At 44.3% G+C, this 16,706-nt stretch overlaps 1 protein-coding gene across 5 annotated transcripts in view; it reads right to left on the bottom strand.

Annotated features, from left to right (window-relative positions):
• PCNX1 (pecanex 1) overlaps nt 1–16,706 on the bottom strand; it is a 1,666,514-nt gene that overhangs the window by 412,560 nt on the left and 1,237,248 nt on the right. For all 5 annotated transcript variants that reach the window (XM_069638600.1, XM_069638595.1, XM_069638598.1 and 2 more), the window contains exons 26-27: nt 2,149–2,364; nt 1,191–1,444 (exon numbers count right to left, since the gene is read on the bottom strand). In XM_069638600.1, the coding sequence (XP_069494701.1) occupies nt 1,191–1,444; nt 2,149–2,364 (470 nt within the window). The remainder of the gene's footprint in view (nt 1–1,190; nt 1,445–2,148; nt 2,365–16,706) is intronic.

The following is a 16,706-nucleotide window of genomic DNA, read 5'->3' as shown; positions in this document are numbered from 1 at the left end:
AGTGTGGTTGTGTTTGGCAGAGAGGTGAGATTTTTTGTGGGTAGGTTAGTGGCATCGCTGTCTTGATGTGATGCATGCCAATTTCCAGGTTCGCTCTAGATGTGGTGCGTGAATAACTCCACACTTCTATCTAAATGCGGGACAGGCCAACACTCACGATCACATCAAGATGCAGCGCAAGCCAACCCTCATAACTCCATCCGAATGCGGAATTGGCCAAAATCCACAATCCTGTCCAGGTGTGATGCAAGCCAATATCCACAGTTCTATCTGAAGGCAGCATTAGCCATTATCTGCAATCACAACCAGATGCAACACAGGCCAACACACTCAGTTCTATCTGGCATTGGCTAGTATGCACAAACTCGTCTAGATGTGACGCAAGCCAATATTCACAGTTCTATTCAGATGAGGAATTGGCCAATACCCACTGCTCTATCCGAATGTGGCACTGGCCAACATTCACAGTTCTGTCTACGTGCAATGCAAGCCAGTACTCACAATCTTATCTGGAGAGGAAAGCAGTGTCAGGGAAAAGTTCATCTGGATGTGAGATATGGCTAGGCTATACGGTTGACAGCTTAGTGTATATACATGGGGTTAGACAGTTGCCAAAAATAGTGGTACATCATACAGGCTTTAGGGTAATGGGCGGTGGGGAAAATATGAGGTTTGGTAGTTGGGTTGGTGGGGATTTTTCTTGTCTTGTTGCTTTGGGCATTCAGTTTGCACCAGTGGGCTCGTATTTGTCAGCTGTTCGGTGGTGTGAGGGTCAGAAAGAGGTGGGGCCCCCTTCCCTCTAATGTTAGGTTGAGAGGTGTAAGCTATTGGGTAGCCAGGGGATGCTTGTCGCCCCCCTGGGAATCCAGGGTTTGTACCTACCTTACCTCCGATTGGTAGGGCGAGGTGAAAGCCCCTTTCCCCTTTGGGTTAAGAGGTGTATGGTATTAGGATTGTACGTAGGTCTCCATGGGGTTGCCGGTCTCCCTGGGTTATTATGGCTGATTACCTCCCTCCGAGTTATAGGTGGATCCCCGTCTCACTGGCTCCCTTCATGGCTTAGTGCTCCCTCGCCTGCAGTTTACCAAACCCTGTAACTTTTAAACCCTCCTGAAGAGTCACACAGTCTATACATTATTCATTGCCACTATTAACAGCAATCAATGAGGCTTGCATAAAAATACACTTACCTTAACATAGTATGTCGTCAGGATTTTCCGTAGGTCAAACACTTGAAGCATAGAGGCAGCACTGTTATCAGTGATGCTGTAGCCCTCCAAGACGTACTTGGTCACCAAGACCTCCCAAGCCAACCACCGCTGTCCAAAGGCTGCATTAAATGACAGCACATTGGGCATGTGTCCAGGTTCACAGCAGCAAAAGCCTTCGTCTTCTTCCACCCCTTCAGTGATGGCCTCAACCTCCCGCTGCTGGCAGTATGTTCCTGAACAAGAGACCATGCATCACATTAAGATATGAAGGGATAGGACGAGGATGTCTAGACGCCATCAGGAAGTGAACAGTATGCTTTTCTTGTATTAAATAGCAGTCATAAATGTTAAAGGAAAACCAATGACACTGCTAAAAGAAAAATATAGTACCAAGTGAAAAGGAGTTCCTTATTAGTGCATAGACTTTGTGAATATATACCTGGGCTACTCTTGCCCAACTGTGGAGTGCCATACTGATGGTTACAACCCCCCCCCCCTCCCCACTGTGGGCCAACATCACAAATCAGGGAGAGTTCGATCCTGGCTGGCTCTACACTACAGTTACCAGAATTCCATGCTGCCACTGCCTGGTACATACCAGAGGGATTCAACCCTGCACACCTGGATCCAATCAGCCTCCCTGAAGATTGCTGAGGCATGAAAGCATGCTACGAGAACATCATCTTTGGACTGGTTGAGCTTACTGCAGGTGGGACCCAGAGTAGCGCCCCTGCCACCCCTCTTGATATATGTATATATACACACACAAATATATTGAGACATACAACTGCCAAACAGTTTGAGAAATACATTTCTCTTAAAAAGTCCATTATCCATTATTGATGTCATTTTGTTAATTACACACACATTTTAATCAGCTAGTGCAAACACTGAATCCATATCAACAGCCAGAGAACTGCCATATAGAAAGCCCTACCTCTGAATTCCAGGCCCCTCAGTTGGAAGGTGACCAGCCCGTTGCCTATTTCTATAAGGTGTACAAGGGCGTTGAGATAATCGGATGCCAGAATGAAGCAGTCTCCGGTGATATTGTTCCCCCAGCGTCCCAACAGCAGGTCTCCACATAGGCTGTGCTGAAGGGAACGGGTTAAGTGCTCATAAAAGATGGAATTAAGGTTGTTGTCATCAGAACCTGGTGAAAAATAAACCCTTTAGAATCAATTTCAATGTTTTAACATGCTGAAAAGCAGCAAATGCACAGTTCAATGTATATCTTTTTAAAGCTTCAAGCTATAGTTTTACATACATTCTACTACACTTACATTTTTGCGAGGAAGGGGAGTGCATTGATCTAGTGGTGCCACATGACTAATTGCCTTAATAATTGTCCAATGATGCGACCTGCTGTTGGCTGCAGGCTATCCCTGCTTCTTTCAGCCTTCTGTTCAGAGGGCGAGAGCTACTGACACGATTTTTTGGGCAGTCTTTATGAATACCACTGGTGTAGGGTTCACAGAGATAGACGTTGGGATATGTGCAGGGCTTTCCACCAAGTTAATCCAATCTCTCACTGGCAAACTTGAGTGAGCAGTAAGCCCTCACTCTTAGGAGGGGTAGGAATTAGTGTAAGGTAGCGATCACAGACACACAAAGCAAATGAATGTACAGGAGATGTACTGAAAACATATAACAGTTTGTGCATAAGGTTAAATTTAGATACGATAAATAAGCCTCAAGTATATATCTAAAACATTAAGGGTGCCCAAAGCGACAGCCAAAACAGTGTAAAACATAAGCAACACATTATTAGCAGGGATGCATTTTTTTTTATCGTCAAACTATTTACGTTCTGTTATTTTCTGCTAAGTTTTGTTTTTCTAGAAAGTGGGGGAGAAACCTGCTGCACGACCCCACTACCCCTATACTGCGTCTCCCACCAATATTATCTAACCCCAACTTACTATCTACATTTATCCAACAGAAAAATTCAAATAGTGCGGCCAAGAAATAATTTGATCAATAGTTACACAATACGTGCAGTTTTAAAAAGTGGGAGAATATGTGATCAATGTACAACAGAAAGCTTAAAAGTAGAATATGAGTATTTAAAATTCAACCATGTCTTAAGTTCTCCCCCAAAGCTCACTAGTAAAGCAAGTAAAGCTTTACTTTACTTTTAGGTAGTCTGTCTGCGTTCAACATTTCTTCATAAGATCGTGGTTCGGTTCTCGGTACAGGTCTCTGCAGCAAGGAGCCGGCAGCACACTCGCTGGTAAGACAGGAAGGTCTCAAATGAAAAACATCCAGATTGGGTTCCACCACCGAAGAATGATAGTGGGATGGTTGTACCAAAATCTCCAGCCCCATGGGGGAAGTGTCACAGTCAAGAGGGGCGACAAAAGTGGTAAGCAAACGGACAGCAGAGGCCCAACAGTGGAGGACCAACTACTACAAGAGGATCCAAGGACGAGGCAAAGGTTACTCGCACAAAAGGCAGAGCTTTTTTTCAACAAGGGCAGCAGTCAACAGAAAATTCTGGTAAAATACCCAGAGTTCATGTTTTCTTTGGATTGCTTGGATTACAGTTCTAGTGCTAGACTGAACAAGCAAAGCCAACAGTTTGGGCGGCTTATGTATGGGCATGGGAAAGGAACTTGCCAGGTACTTCTGTAGTGGCATTAACTGACCATTGATGGTAGCAGGTACAGAATTGTGAAAGTACCTGGACATTAATAGCAGTGCCTGGCAAATGCCTAATAATTTTACACAAGCCAAACCTGTTGGCTTTGCCCATGCTTGTTTTTAACAGGACTTCAGTTACAGACACACATAGTGCTTATAAATCGAGTGGCTGATGGCAGACCTGCTTAAGACATTTCTTATTACATTGGTAGGGTGTTTACAGGTCCAATTAAGCCATTAACTGTCTGAAGACTGCTTTGAAAAAACACTGGCAGGCACTTTGCGTGCAAAGGCTTGAGTAAAGTGAGCTCAAAGAGTTCCCAAGAGGAGGTGTGTTGTACTGGGCTGGGCAGAAATAGGGTGGGAATGGCCATATGGATTAGTATGGCTGGTCAATGGGTAGGAAAATAACCAAACACCACCTACAAGCTTTGTATCCCTCCTCATGTGCCAATCCTCCCTATATGTACTCTGCTGCAATAGTTTTGGCTTATAAGTGGCTACAAAGCGCCACTTAATAGCCCAAACTAAAAATGTATCCACACTCTCCCCAGATTTAAACAACTTTAGGGGCTGGGTACAACCCCAGTCCTCCTATTGGAAGGTGTTCAGCATTCAAAGTATTGCCAGGCAAACCCCATGTGTGACATTCAAACAGGTATGTGGATTTGTGTGTATGGTTGACCCCCTGCATAGTCTAAACCAGAGGTCGCCAAACAGTTGATAGTAGCTCGCCTGAGCCTTTTCAGTCGCCCGCCTGAAGTTACCGAAAAATAAATATTTATCCTAAGTTATATTATTTAATGGTGCGTTTTGCAGCTATTTCCGTGTTCCGGATCCCAATTGCGGGCGGGGAGCTTGGCTGCTGTGCCACATGGAGCTGCTTGGAAATCCACTGACAAGTGTCAGTATCACGTTATGCTTCTGCAGTCCGCCTGTAGTACCACAGTTGGCCTTGTGCGCCCCCATGACAGTCTAGCTTAAGCAAGCTGCTCTTGTTTGCCAGAGATGTTGGAGGGGCTGGGGCAGGATCAGGATCATTGTGACCACGCAATGTAAATATCACAGTAGCACTGCCACTCGCCTGGGAAATGTTCAAAATAATATTTAAAAAATGGTGCAATTTCTTTTATGTGGCTTCTTTCCAAATTCCACATTGTACATTTCCACTTTAAATCACTTCCATGACACAGGTACACCCACTTTTAGTACATTAAGCGATCCATAGACACGCTGTACAGTAGAAGCCTACCAGGGTAGCTCAGCAGGTTGACAGACCGATGCTGAGATGTTATATATTCAAAACTACAGGTTGTTAATCGTATGACTTTTTGCAATGCCTTATAAAAAAAAAGTGCTATACAATGTGTTTGGCCAGGGTATGGGTTGGGCTGGTTGCTTGCTTATATTCAGGGCTGAGGTGGGGATATTTCTGCCCCTGTAGTGAAAATCAAAAGTTGGCACCCATGAACCCACAGTTTAATTTTCTAAAAACTGCTGTCAGCATAACAGAAGCATTTATTTGTGATCAACCAGTTTGACAAGCATTTAAAATCTTTATAAATATAACTTGTGCTAAAACACAGAGGGGCACACAAATAATGATAATGATGTGTTATTTATATAGCGCCTTAATCCAAAGCGCTTTACAGAGCACATATTTACATGCAATATCACCCAACTGAAATTGGTACTCATTTATCGACCTCAGAAGGATGAAAGGATGAGTTGGCCTTGCCGGGACTTTAACCTGCGACCTGCAGATCGCAGCAGCGAGCGCTCAACCCGCTGAGCTATCATACCAGCAAATAACGGAGTATGTGTGGTGTCTGACAAAAAAAACATTTCAAAGAAAACTCCTGAACGCAAGCAGCATTTTTCAATTTGGAAATTGCTTTTTTTTATGGAAGTGTGAAATGCACATTTGGAAAACAATAGTGTGCCTAGCATGTAGAAAGCCTGCATAAAACGCAAAGGAAGGGGCACAAAAATTACAGGATATTTGTGTGGAAGTCCAACAAATATCTGTCTTTTTGAGGCAGCTACTAATAAATAATAATTCAACAAAGAGGTTTTTGAAGTTCTTAATATATTTGTGAAGGGATTTGTTATTCCATCTGTTTAAAGAGGGGAAATAATGGAGCCAAAATAATATTGGTAAAAATTCCGAGGTTTATAAATATCCCCACCCTGATATCGCCCGCTAGTAGCTCTCCACTGTTGGCCTCGACTACAAGTAGCTCTAGCTAACGTAAAGGTTGGAGACCCCTGGTCTAAACCAATTCCATTCACTCTGCCCGATGTGCCAAGATATGGCCAAAGCCTCTGTGTGACAATGACCATATATGGTCATTCCCAGCAACAGGAAGGCAGTCTACCGACAAAGCCAGTAGTGTGGGTCACAAGGCTTAAAGACAAGGTTGCCATTAAGGCCTCTCGTCAAAGGAGGCTATACAGTGGTAAAACGATAGTCAAAGTAGCGTCACCATGTAAAAAATCAAACAGTTGCCAGCCTGCGCAAAACCCTGTGTGTGAGGGGACTCATCCTGGGATATAATGGGTAACCAGGACACACTGCCCATGGTTGTCATAGGGACTGTGACTTCCCCTAAATACAGATAAAGTGGTGAGGTTTAAATAGAACCTCCAAGAAAAAACATACAGCAAAAAGAAGGGGGGTTGGGGGCTAACAAAGCGGGGCTAAATAGAAGCAAAAAGGAATATCTTTAACATCATTGCTACGCTACAGGATTTCCTGCAAACGTGCCTTGGGTCACACCAAGTAGTAACAATGCTTGGGCAGTTGAGGTACACTTCGGTAGAGAGTAAGGTGGTTTCAAAATACAGTAGAACAAGTTAAAAATGTAAATCAAAGAAATACCCAGTGATCTTATGAATAAAATATTCTCTAACTTTGTGCTGCAAAACGTATTGTGCAGTAGCACCTGGAGTGTTTCAAGTGCCAATGGTATTACCACAATAAATGATCTCAGGCCCAAATAACCAGACAGACTATGGGGAAAATACTACTTTATCAATTCAATAAAGTAGGGATACCTGGTGAACAAACCGATTGCAGCTCACACACTCCCAATGCATTTCAGTTACACAAAAGGTTTTATACCTCAATATACATCAGCTATGACATCATCCTACGTGGCTAACCGTAAAACCTACTGGTTGGAGGGATTGGTTAACGGAAATGTATATTTATATTTCAGATAGGTGTTGGTATCAGCATTTGAAGCCTCTTATCTGGTAGGCACACCTTGAACTACCTCTACGTAAAATACAGATGATAAATACCAGCAGCGGATAGGCTCATGCAACAATGTATTGTCAATCTTTACATAGGCCCTCTGATTGGTTGGCACTCTTACCAACTTTGGGCATTAGGCTCGTTAGCAGCACGTAAGCAACAAAGCCACGTCAGACAACTGCCTTTCTTAGCTAATTAGTCTACCATCTCTCATCAGTTAGGCCCCAAGCCAAAGCTGCTTCTTTGTAGTTGTCCTTGCTGAATGTTCCCTTCCTCTGAACTTTAAAAGGGAGGGAAGGTGCATTGCTAACTTCATCTGGAGTATTATGAATAGGCCCTGTTTTTCGGTCCTGAATCACAGGCGAGAAGGTCATGATTTTGTCCATTTTGACCTTCTATTTAGTGCTATTTGTGTCAATTATATTGGGTGTTATTACTTTCCTTGGCCTCTGGATACTTGGTTGCTCCATTCTGCATGGGCTTTCTGCATCTTTAATTTAACAATACTTTGCACTTACAACTGTTAACTCCTTTACTTGTGCTAAGAGAAATATGTCCTGCATACGTATGTAGGGTGTTTCACCCTGTGGTTTCATATGGCTTTCTCTTTCTGTTAAAGAGTGCTTAGCTACCTGTAGGAGTCCTGAGTATAGGAGTGTAACACCTTACTGCACACATGTGCCAGAGTATTGAATAGCCCAAGGGGGTGAGATGGGTGCCAGAAGGGGGATGTGAGGGCTCTAAAAGTGGAGGCAGGGGGTTGCCCTGTCAACCCACAGCAGCATGGTTTACAAGACCAAATAAACAAGCAGACTTTTTTGTTTTGGTGGAGCGAGGCTCACTTTTGCTTTATATCAAGACAGAGGGTTTAATAACACAATACAATCACCGAGTCTCTAACACTAATAGGCCCCTTACAGAGTTGCTCCCCATCAAATAGATTGGATAACACGATCACATTAAACACAAAAGGCCTCTCTCAGGTCCCACTGCAAAACTAAAATGTCACGTGGTAAATACTTGAGCCCTCACTACTTTAGGCATCCCTTGGTGCTGAGAAGTTATACATTTGATCAGTAAATCCCTTTTCAATCACAGTTGTCCCTTGAAAATAAACATTACTTCATTTGATACATGTATAACTGTCACAGGTATTCCTGGAGGATAAACCCCCTCAGTTGCTGAATGGATAAGCTTCCCTGTCACCAACCTCTCGTGTGACTGAACACTTTCACCTTTGATAAATAAACATCATTTCTTGTCACTGGTATGCCCCGAGAAGAAACACTTTCTCATTTGCTAGATAAATTACTTGCTCGGTCACGGGCCTCTCTTTTGATGAATACGTAACATTTCTGATCACAGGTATCCCCTGAGAAGGAACGTTTTTCATTGGCTAAATAAATATCTGGTTCGGTCACTGGCCTCTCTCGTGTGACTGAACAATTTCACCTCTGATAGATACATCACATTTCTGATCACAGGTATCCCCCGAGAAGGAGAAACTATGATGGGATATATTAATCGGACCCCCAGAGCGTTGGCTGCTAATAAAACAGAAATACTCCACACAACCCAGATTCGTGAGAAAAATAGCTTGCGGACACAACACTGATGAGCAAGCTTAAGGGCCCAATGGGGACTTCCTGCTCAGGGCCCACTACTTCTGCGCAAACTGCAGGAACCACCAGAGTCGCCCATCTGGAACGGTGGCCAAGTTACCTTACACAAAAAACCATGGCCCGTTGGTTACACCACGCTGTCACATTCGGGCCTAGTATCCTCACTGAACTTCACTTCTCTCCTACCTGGACTGCCCTGACTGCCGTTTCAGCCAAGTGCTGACTGGCACTACTCCGGCTCGATCGCTCAACCCCGGGTGGGGAGAGGGAGAGCAGCCTGCACCGACAGGCGGTCGGCCTATGGTTAATAGGGAGGGCGTACTCAACAGAGGGCCTTGGTGCCCTCCGGAGAAGTCTGGACCACTGCCTTGTCTTCCTTCTCTCCTGGCTCTCTCTCTGTGATACTCCCTCGGGCTAATATGCCCAATCGGCGCTACCATTCCCGCCCACCAGCATGGGAGCTCCCTCAGCACTGAGGTGGAATCACCTCATAGGTGGCCCAGCTCGCCCTGCTGGTGGAGCCTATTATTCAGGGTCCTGGAAGTTTGCGCGCCCAAACCACACCCCGTGGCGTGGGGTGCGAACATAAAGAAAGGACTATGAAATCACCAGCCTGTCACCATTCCAGGACATTGAGCCCTTTACATGGTGAAACCCCACAGGCAATCGGGTTTACGCATACACAGCTCATCCTCCAACTCCTTTCAAGGCTTGCAGTTGCTTCTTGCTGTGGCATCCTGTATTCTGAGCCAAGCAAATACTCTGTTTTTGCACAGATTTGTATTCCAGTGCCCGTCGGCATTGCAGCCTTGGTTTTCCTCCTGGAGGCTTCTTGCTTAGCATTACATGACGCCAACGTCCATTTTCTTAACATGGCTGCTTTACTCACGTTAGATTTCCTACTTTAGCAAGCTTCTATGTGTCTCATCTACCTTGCATTTCTGCATATATACTTCTCTTGTAACGTTTCTTAGTGTATATGGTTTCTCTTCATATTCACATATATGTTTACTTCATTATTTTAATCACATTCATTCTTTAGATGTCCATACATGGAGTTCAGTGAGTCCATGTATCTTCTATCTTTAGTGGTGTCATTTTACAACTGCCTGACTTTTACAGTTCTTTTATGTCCAATGGTGTCTGCAGGCTCATGAATACATACTCTTTGATCGATATATAATGTTGAATACACAGGTGGCTCTGGGCTCTTTCCCAATCCAACATGGTGTCATGTTAACTGCAGCACGTTGAGAGTTCACGTGACATATGCGTGAGCGTTCTATTTTTCTCACGTGATCCAATCTAAACGCGTCAGCGCGAACCACAGTTTGCTCGGCAATCGTACCGCTGGAGTTCACTCTGCACACACTGCAGGTTTTTGGGAATACATAGGTAAGATGCATCAAATCCTTTTTTTCTTTTTAAACAGTCACTTGGATAAGCACGACAACTAACTATTAATCTTCCGTAAATGGAGATTCTGAAAACGTTCTGTTTCTATCTACTTACACAATTTAGACTTGGTTATGGAGACACCGTGTTAGAAACTAATATGAGATTTAAGAAGCATCACACTTTGACTTACAGACTGCACATGTAAGTCCATTTTCCCTTTTTTCGCTCAATTGGTTTGTTTTACTATTTACAAAAATAGCCGTGAAGTTTACATCATGACTACATTTGAAAACATTGACAGCCTCTTATTTATTTGTTTTTCATTTCTCTTTTGCTCCATTAGGATTGTAATGGCCAATTATCAACCGTTATGCATGATAATAATGAATATGATTTAGTAAGAACCTTCAGCCATTAAAACCCCTGAGGAACCGCCATATAATAGGCGGGGAAACACGTGTCGGGACAAGGGACAAGGCTGGTTAACAGTAACTTTAATATTATTTTTCTCAAGTTTGAATGAACCTTTGAATTCAAATTGAAGTGACTTACTTTCAACTTAAAATAAATCAAGGCCGGGAAGGCTAAGAAAATCAAAACAGTTGTCGTATTCAAGAGTTCTTTGTGTCTATCCGGACATACACAACGAGTAAACTTTGAAAATTTGTAATTCCTGTTTTGAGCGCAGGCTAGAATAAGGTCTAATTTGAAGTAGTACGAATTTTGCTCTCTCTGCAGTCTGAGAGATTTAGACCTATGCCTTGCTGCCTCTACACGCACATTAAATCTAACTCAAAGTAGCGCCGGAATCAGCTGAAGACTGTGTTCTGCTTGTTTTAGGCTCATGAATACCGCATCAATTCAAGGAAACATGCGACACGGTTGTCTGAGATCATAACGTCACTCGTACCTATGATGTGGTATTAGAATGATACCAGGTGTCAAACAGTGCTTTCTTGTTCTTCCAGTACAACAAAGGTGAGGGGGTGGGCTGTATAAATGTGTACATCTGCGCCTCTACAGTTTACTGGCTTCCTTGGTTTTCACTGTTTTTGTAGCTATTGGGACCAAATTTTGGTCCCTGGGTGATTCCAACATGCAAAGTGTTTTGTGGATGGAGTAGGTTAGTGGCAGCTTTGATTTAGGTTTTGGCGCTCTCAGGATTGTAGTATATTTTACCAAATTAGTAGTCAAATGCACCTATATGGAAGCCACTGGGGTATTAATAAATTTTAGTCTTGCTGCCTGCCATTTTGTTTTGGGCTATTCCACTACCTATGTGGACCATGAGCTACAGCCACAATACCCATCATGAGCACAAATAAACCATTTTAGTTTAAACTGCTATAGTCTGGTTTAAGGCCCTCTAGTCTTTCCAATCTACATCCAGTGAACTTTGCCCAGTTTGTTTGGTGGTTTTTAGGACCAGCCTGATTGGCTGACCGCCACAAACTGTGCTCATCTGTGATGTGATTGGAGGGCTAGCTTAGGCTATGGCCTGAGTGAATGTAATGTCAGTGGGAGAACAAGGGCACCCCAAGAGGTCTACCAGAACATCTGAAATAATGCTGCTTCAGATATATTGCTCTTTACGACTGGAGTGGGAATACTGGTTGGGCACTTGCTCCTCAGTCCTTGCCCACCTCTGCTCCATATTCTGCTGGTGAAATCTCATCCATGGCTTTTTCCTAGCATCCTGCTCTCATCGTAGATGGATGCACTGGCTGTTCCTTTTGGAACATTATCCTGGCATCTGCAGTGCTGCCTTCCTGCTAAAGTGCCTAAGCTGGGAGAGACTCTGGCCTGGACATCAGGTGGTTTGCTGCTGCCTCAGCCCCATTATTGGGATGTCCAATATTGCTTCCTGCCATTGCCCTCCTTGTGGGACTGCTCCTTGCTGGATTGTTTGCCTCCTCCTGTCCCTCTGAACTGTCCTGGTCTTTTGCTGTGTACTGTTAAGGAGTTTTACAAGATTCCACCTTAGGTAGGACTTTAGAAGACTTGCACTTGGGACACAGAGCTCCAGCTCTTTCTGTAGGACTGACCCACACAGGTTTTGTTGGTAGCAATGGCTGAGCAGCCAGCTTATCTTAGGAGGGAGGGCTGTGGGGAGTGCAAGTAATCCGAGGGTATCCTCACCCATTTCCCTGGCAATGCCTGCACCTATGGGGCCAGGAAAAGGATGAAGCTGCTCGATCCTGACCCTTGGGGTGGATATGCGAGGGAGGACTATCTGTGGGCAGGTAACATGGGGAAAGGTGGTGAGGTACTCTTAGATGAGATGTGGTATCCCCCTTTTCCCTTTCATGAGGAACCATCCCTTTCCCAAACCTTTGTAGGCTATCATCATTCCCTTCCCCCATTTTCTCAGTCACCTACTACCATCCACCAGTACTGTGACTAGGAAGAGGAAAGCAAGATCAATGCATCCTTTTCCCATTGACTTGCACAATCACCTACACCAGTTAGGTAGTTTGACGAGGAGGAGGCAAGCAAGAGCAATGCAGAACTCCCAAACAGGTAGTGAGCGGTCTAGTCTTTCTTGGACTAATCAACCTGACTGACAAGAGGTTTAAAACTGACAAGAACAGAGAAGATGGTGTCAGATGGTAAACCAGGTCTACGGACTGCTGGAGGAGCGCAGACCCTTACTAGAAGGTGGCATGGCAGAAGAAGCACTCAAGACCACCAAACAGATGCAGAGCATATGCAGTGGGAAGCAGAGCTGAGGGAAGATGGAAGACTGTGGCAGATTGCAGAAAGAAAGTGGTCGTGACCAGGCAGAGTGAGGCCCGGGCTGCAAGAGACGCATCGTGGCAGATGCGAAGCCACAGAGATCCACTGCAGAGGAAAAGTGAGGCACCACAGAAGAGAGGGATCGTGGCAGTCGGAAGCCTCGCTTCAATCGCCGGGCGCAACACCCAGTGAGTCAGCCTAGAGAACGGGGATACCGGGCACAGCAGATGGGCTCTCAAACCTGTGATGACATTTGTTTTTGAATATCGATATGGATGAAAGCCAGTACTTCTGAATACCGAATTAAAGTGAAGATATTAAAGAGCAATTGTGAAACCATTTTAAGACACCATCAGAAATGGAAGGGGGAGTTTTCGTAAAAAACAGCATTTTCTAAATCTATGAAGGAACTTTATGAGTTATGAGAACGAACAATGGCAAAAGCCATATGAATGCATGAAAGCAGTAACAGATGAAAGCTGGCAAAGCAGTGGTACCGTGTTTACAAGGAACTGATGAGACATGTCAAGTAATGTTTATCGTTGCAGGACCTGCAATGGGTGGACCGTGTGGTCCCAAAACGGCAACTAAACCAAGGACACACACCTGTTGAATATAAATTAAGTTTTGTGTTTCAAGTCAATGACTTTTACTTTGTGAATACTGTGCTATGTACCTTTGTGAAACCAGTGAAAAGTAACCATATCAGAGGAGCAGGAACTTATCCCTGAAAACTGTGTTTTGACTAAGTTGAGAGACTTGGAGAAGGGAACCCTTTTGCATTGCGAACTGCCTTGAAACTTCGGGAAGGGAATCCCGTTGCATTCTGAACTGTGGGAAAGAGAACCCTGTTGGAAGCTCTGAACAGTTATTGAGCATTTATTTAGATATTCAAACCCGTACACATTTTTCCAAGTATTAAGTGAGGGCCAGGTTAGGTTTGAACACAGAACTTTTAATTTGGACATCCTGATGCAGAATGTCCTTCGTTTTTATTAGGTAGGGAAAATTCCCCTTAGAATAGGGCAAGTTAGGCCTTTTTCCCAACCATATTTTGATTTAATAATTCTCTTGTCTATGTCTAATTCATGATGCCTTCACAGGAGGTACAAAGAACTTAAAATATACACATAGGCCAAAGAAACACTGACACTAAAAGTTATAATAAAAATAATGGTTTATTTTAAATATACACTGCATTTAGTCAGTATACCCAAATAAGATTGTGATTTTTGGGAAGGAAAACAGTTGGTCAGTAGTATCCTCGCATAGCTTTGGTTCTAGAGGCAGTTTCCCTGCACAGGAAGTCTTTTAAAGTCCAAACCGAACCCTAGCTAAAAGGCAGTTCGGAGAGGCTTAAAGTCTGGAATAGCAGCAGAAGTCAAAAGTTCCTGTGTATACTTTCTAGTCTCTAGGAAAGAAGATACAAGAAGACTTAACCAATGTTGGAGACCCTGTTAAAGGACTCGCTAAAGGGACACAAGCAGCAGCTTGAGTGGGAGGTAAGATGGGGTTGCTCTGGACACCTCTACGTGCACGCCAATGCCCTGGAGCGACTTTCTGGAATAAGGTAAGCAATACCTTTTCCCCCACAGTACCTTAGGTTTGAAGAAAATGTTTGTGGTGGATGCTCCACGACGTTGCAGCTCTGGACCAGACCTCTGGATTCCTTGGTCTGATGACAAAATGCAGGACAATGGCAGGATCTCTCGGCAGCAGTCTTGAAGAAGGATCTCTGGCACGGCTTTCATCATCAACTTCTTTGATCAATTTTCGGTTTTTGGCACCTTTTCTTCAGCAACAAAGGACGTGACCCACCCGGTGTCAGTCTTCTTCGGTTCCTGCAGTGCAACACTCTGATGAGGGGATCTGGACGAGTTGGATTGAGTCTCTGGAGTGTCCTTGAGGGCTTAAAGACTTGGACGAATTTGGCCTTTCCATGACTATGCACTCAGAATGGGCAGCAGGTCTCCTGGTATTGGGGTGACGCAGCTCTGGAATCTCACAGGACCTCCGTAGATGGCTCAAATCAAAGTTAGTCTTGGGACTGGTTGTTCCCATCAGTCAAAGGGAAGGAGTCGTCCTCTTCAGAGTGCCTCTGTTGAACAGGGTCAGGACTGTTGTGGTCACTTCACGGTGTTGCAAAGGGGCTGCCTGCGTGTCTTTTCTTCTTCAGGTACTTCAGCTTCCAGTCGTTGCCTTCCTTTTCACTCCAGGAGCCTCACCTTTTATAGAGTTCCAACACTCACTCCTCTGCAATCTCCCTCAACAATTTACTGAAAGGGGAGTTTGGCTGTCCAATCAGGACAGCCAGAACTTCACTGGGAGCTGGTCCTATTCAGGTACTCTGGCAGACAAAAGACAGGTGAGGGGTGGAAAACACTTTCCCACTGCCTGCCCAGACACAAACACAGGCCTCCCACTCCCAGAATAGTAGAAGGACTGACAAAGAACAACCACGTTAGTAATGGCGCAAAAAGAAGAGAGGCCCCAAGTTGATCCTTGGGTGCCCCTATTGTGCACTAATGAGGCTATGGACATAGCCTGCGATAGACAAATTACACAATAGTTGGTAGAACACGTTCACTGCCACCAGCCATAACTAGGAGATTGTCTTTATGAATAAAAAGTCAACGGAGCAGAGAGAAGGCGGATACCTGGTATCCCTTTGGCACTCCACATAAGGTGGTGTGTGCCAATCTCAGACTATTAAGTTTTAGGAGAGATACTAAGTATCCTTCAGAACTGTACTTACTCTACAATAAAAAAATGTATCTCAAACGAAGACCCCAAGGGTCCCAAGCAACACTGCCCATAAGGAGTTGTGTGCTGCAATAGTAAAATACAGATGCCTTTAAGAGTTCTGGAGTAAAATAGACTCCATGGGATAGGTATAATAAAAAAAATAGAGTTCCAAAAGACAGAGCCCATAAGAATGAATGAGTGGAGAAAGGCTTCACTCAAAGTCCAGCTGAAAGTACTGGGGTCTCACTAGGAAAGGGGATGAAGCATATAAATGATAAATCTCCCTAACACAGTGAACTATTCAAAGGAAGCCTGAGAAAGTCATGGGGAAGGGAAGCATTTCCCCCAAACACATTGACTTGCCAAGAAGAGCCTGAGAAAGGCCAGGGGAAAGCAGACATTCTGCCCCCTCCAACCACAATCGAATGCCAAGAGAAGCCTGAGATATCTTTCAGAAGGGGGGTCATTCTTCTGGTCTCCGAGGAGACAAATTCACTTTAGTTAAAAGTGTGAGGGTTAGAAGTAGGATTTTGACACACAACGATGGACTTTGTAATTAGGGACTTCTGACATTTCCTTAGTTTCATATGAGGCGGGGAAACCCCTCTTAGATGTAGGGTTAGATAGGTTTCTTTCATTTTGATACATAATAAAAGTAATTGCCCCAAAGCAGGCCTTCTATGGGTCAGTCTCCTCCTTCCACACTATCGCAGTAAGTTCTAACAAGAGTCTCAGAGTACCTTACAAGGGAAGAAGAGGATAAAGCACAACACCCCCACGATGCAGCAGCAACAGACTACGTCACCAGATTTTAGGTCAGGCAGAAAAATGAAGAGAACCCGAAATGGATCTAGCAGCAGCAGTCGAGTGAAGAGGCTCCAGGCAAAGGATTCTTTGTGGTTCTGTGATTTTGGTGCCCTTTTCAAAGCACCAGTGAAGAATGATTACCGTCCGGTCAATTCGTCTCGCTTTCTCAGTACAGCAATCTGGTATGGGGACTTTAAGGAGTGCAATCTTGCCTCTTGAGGTCTGGAAGGAGTCCACCAAAGGTTGAGGAGGATTCGATCTTTGGAAGCGGATGCACTGAACAGT

Source organism: Ambystoma mexicanum, chromosome 14 (genome assembly GCF_040938575.1).
Source record: "Ambystoma mexicanum isolate Mex_15411 chromosome 14, UKY_AmexF1_1, whole genome shotgun sequence".
In the NCBI taxonomy this organism is placed as follows: Eukaryota; Metazoa; Chordata; class Amphibia; order Caudata; family Ambystomatidae; genus Ambystoma; species Ambystoma mexicanum.
Note: the sequence above shows the minus strand (reverse complement) of the source record. Positions and strands in the feature narration are given on the sequence as shown.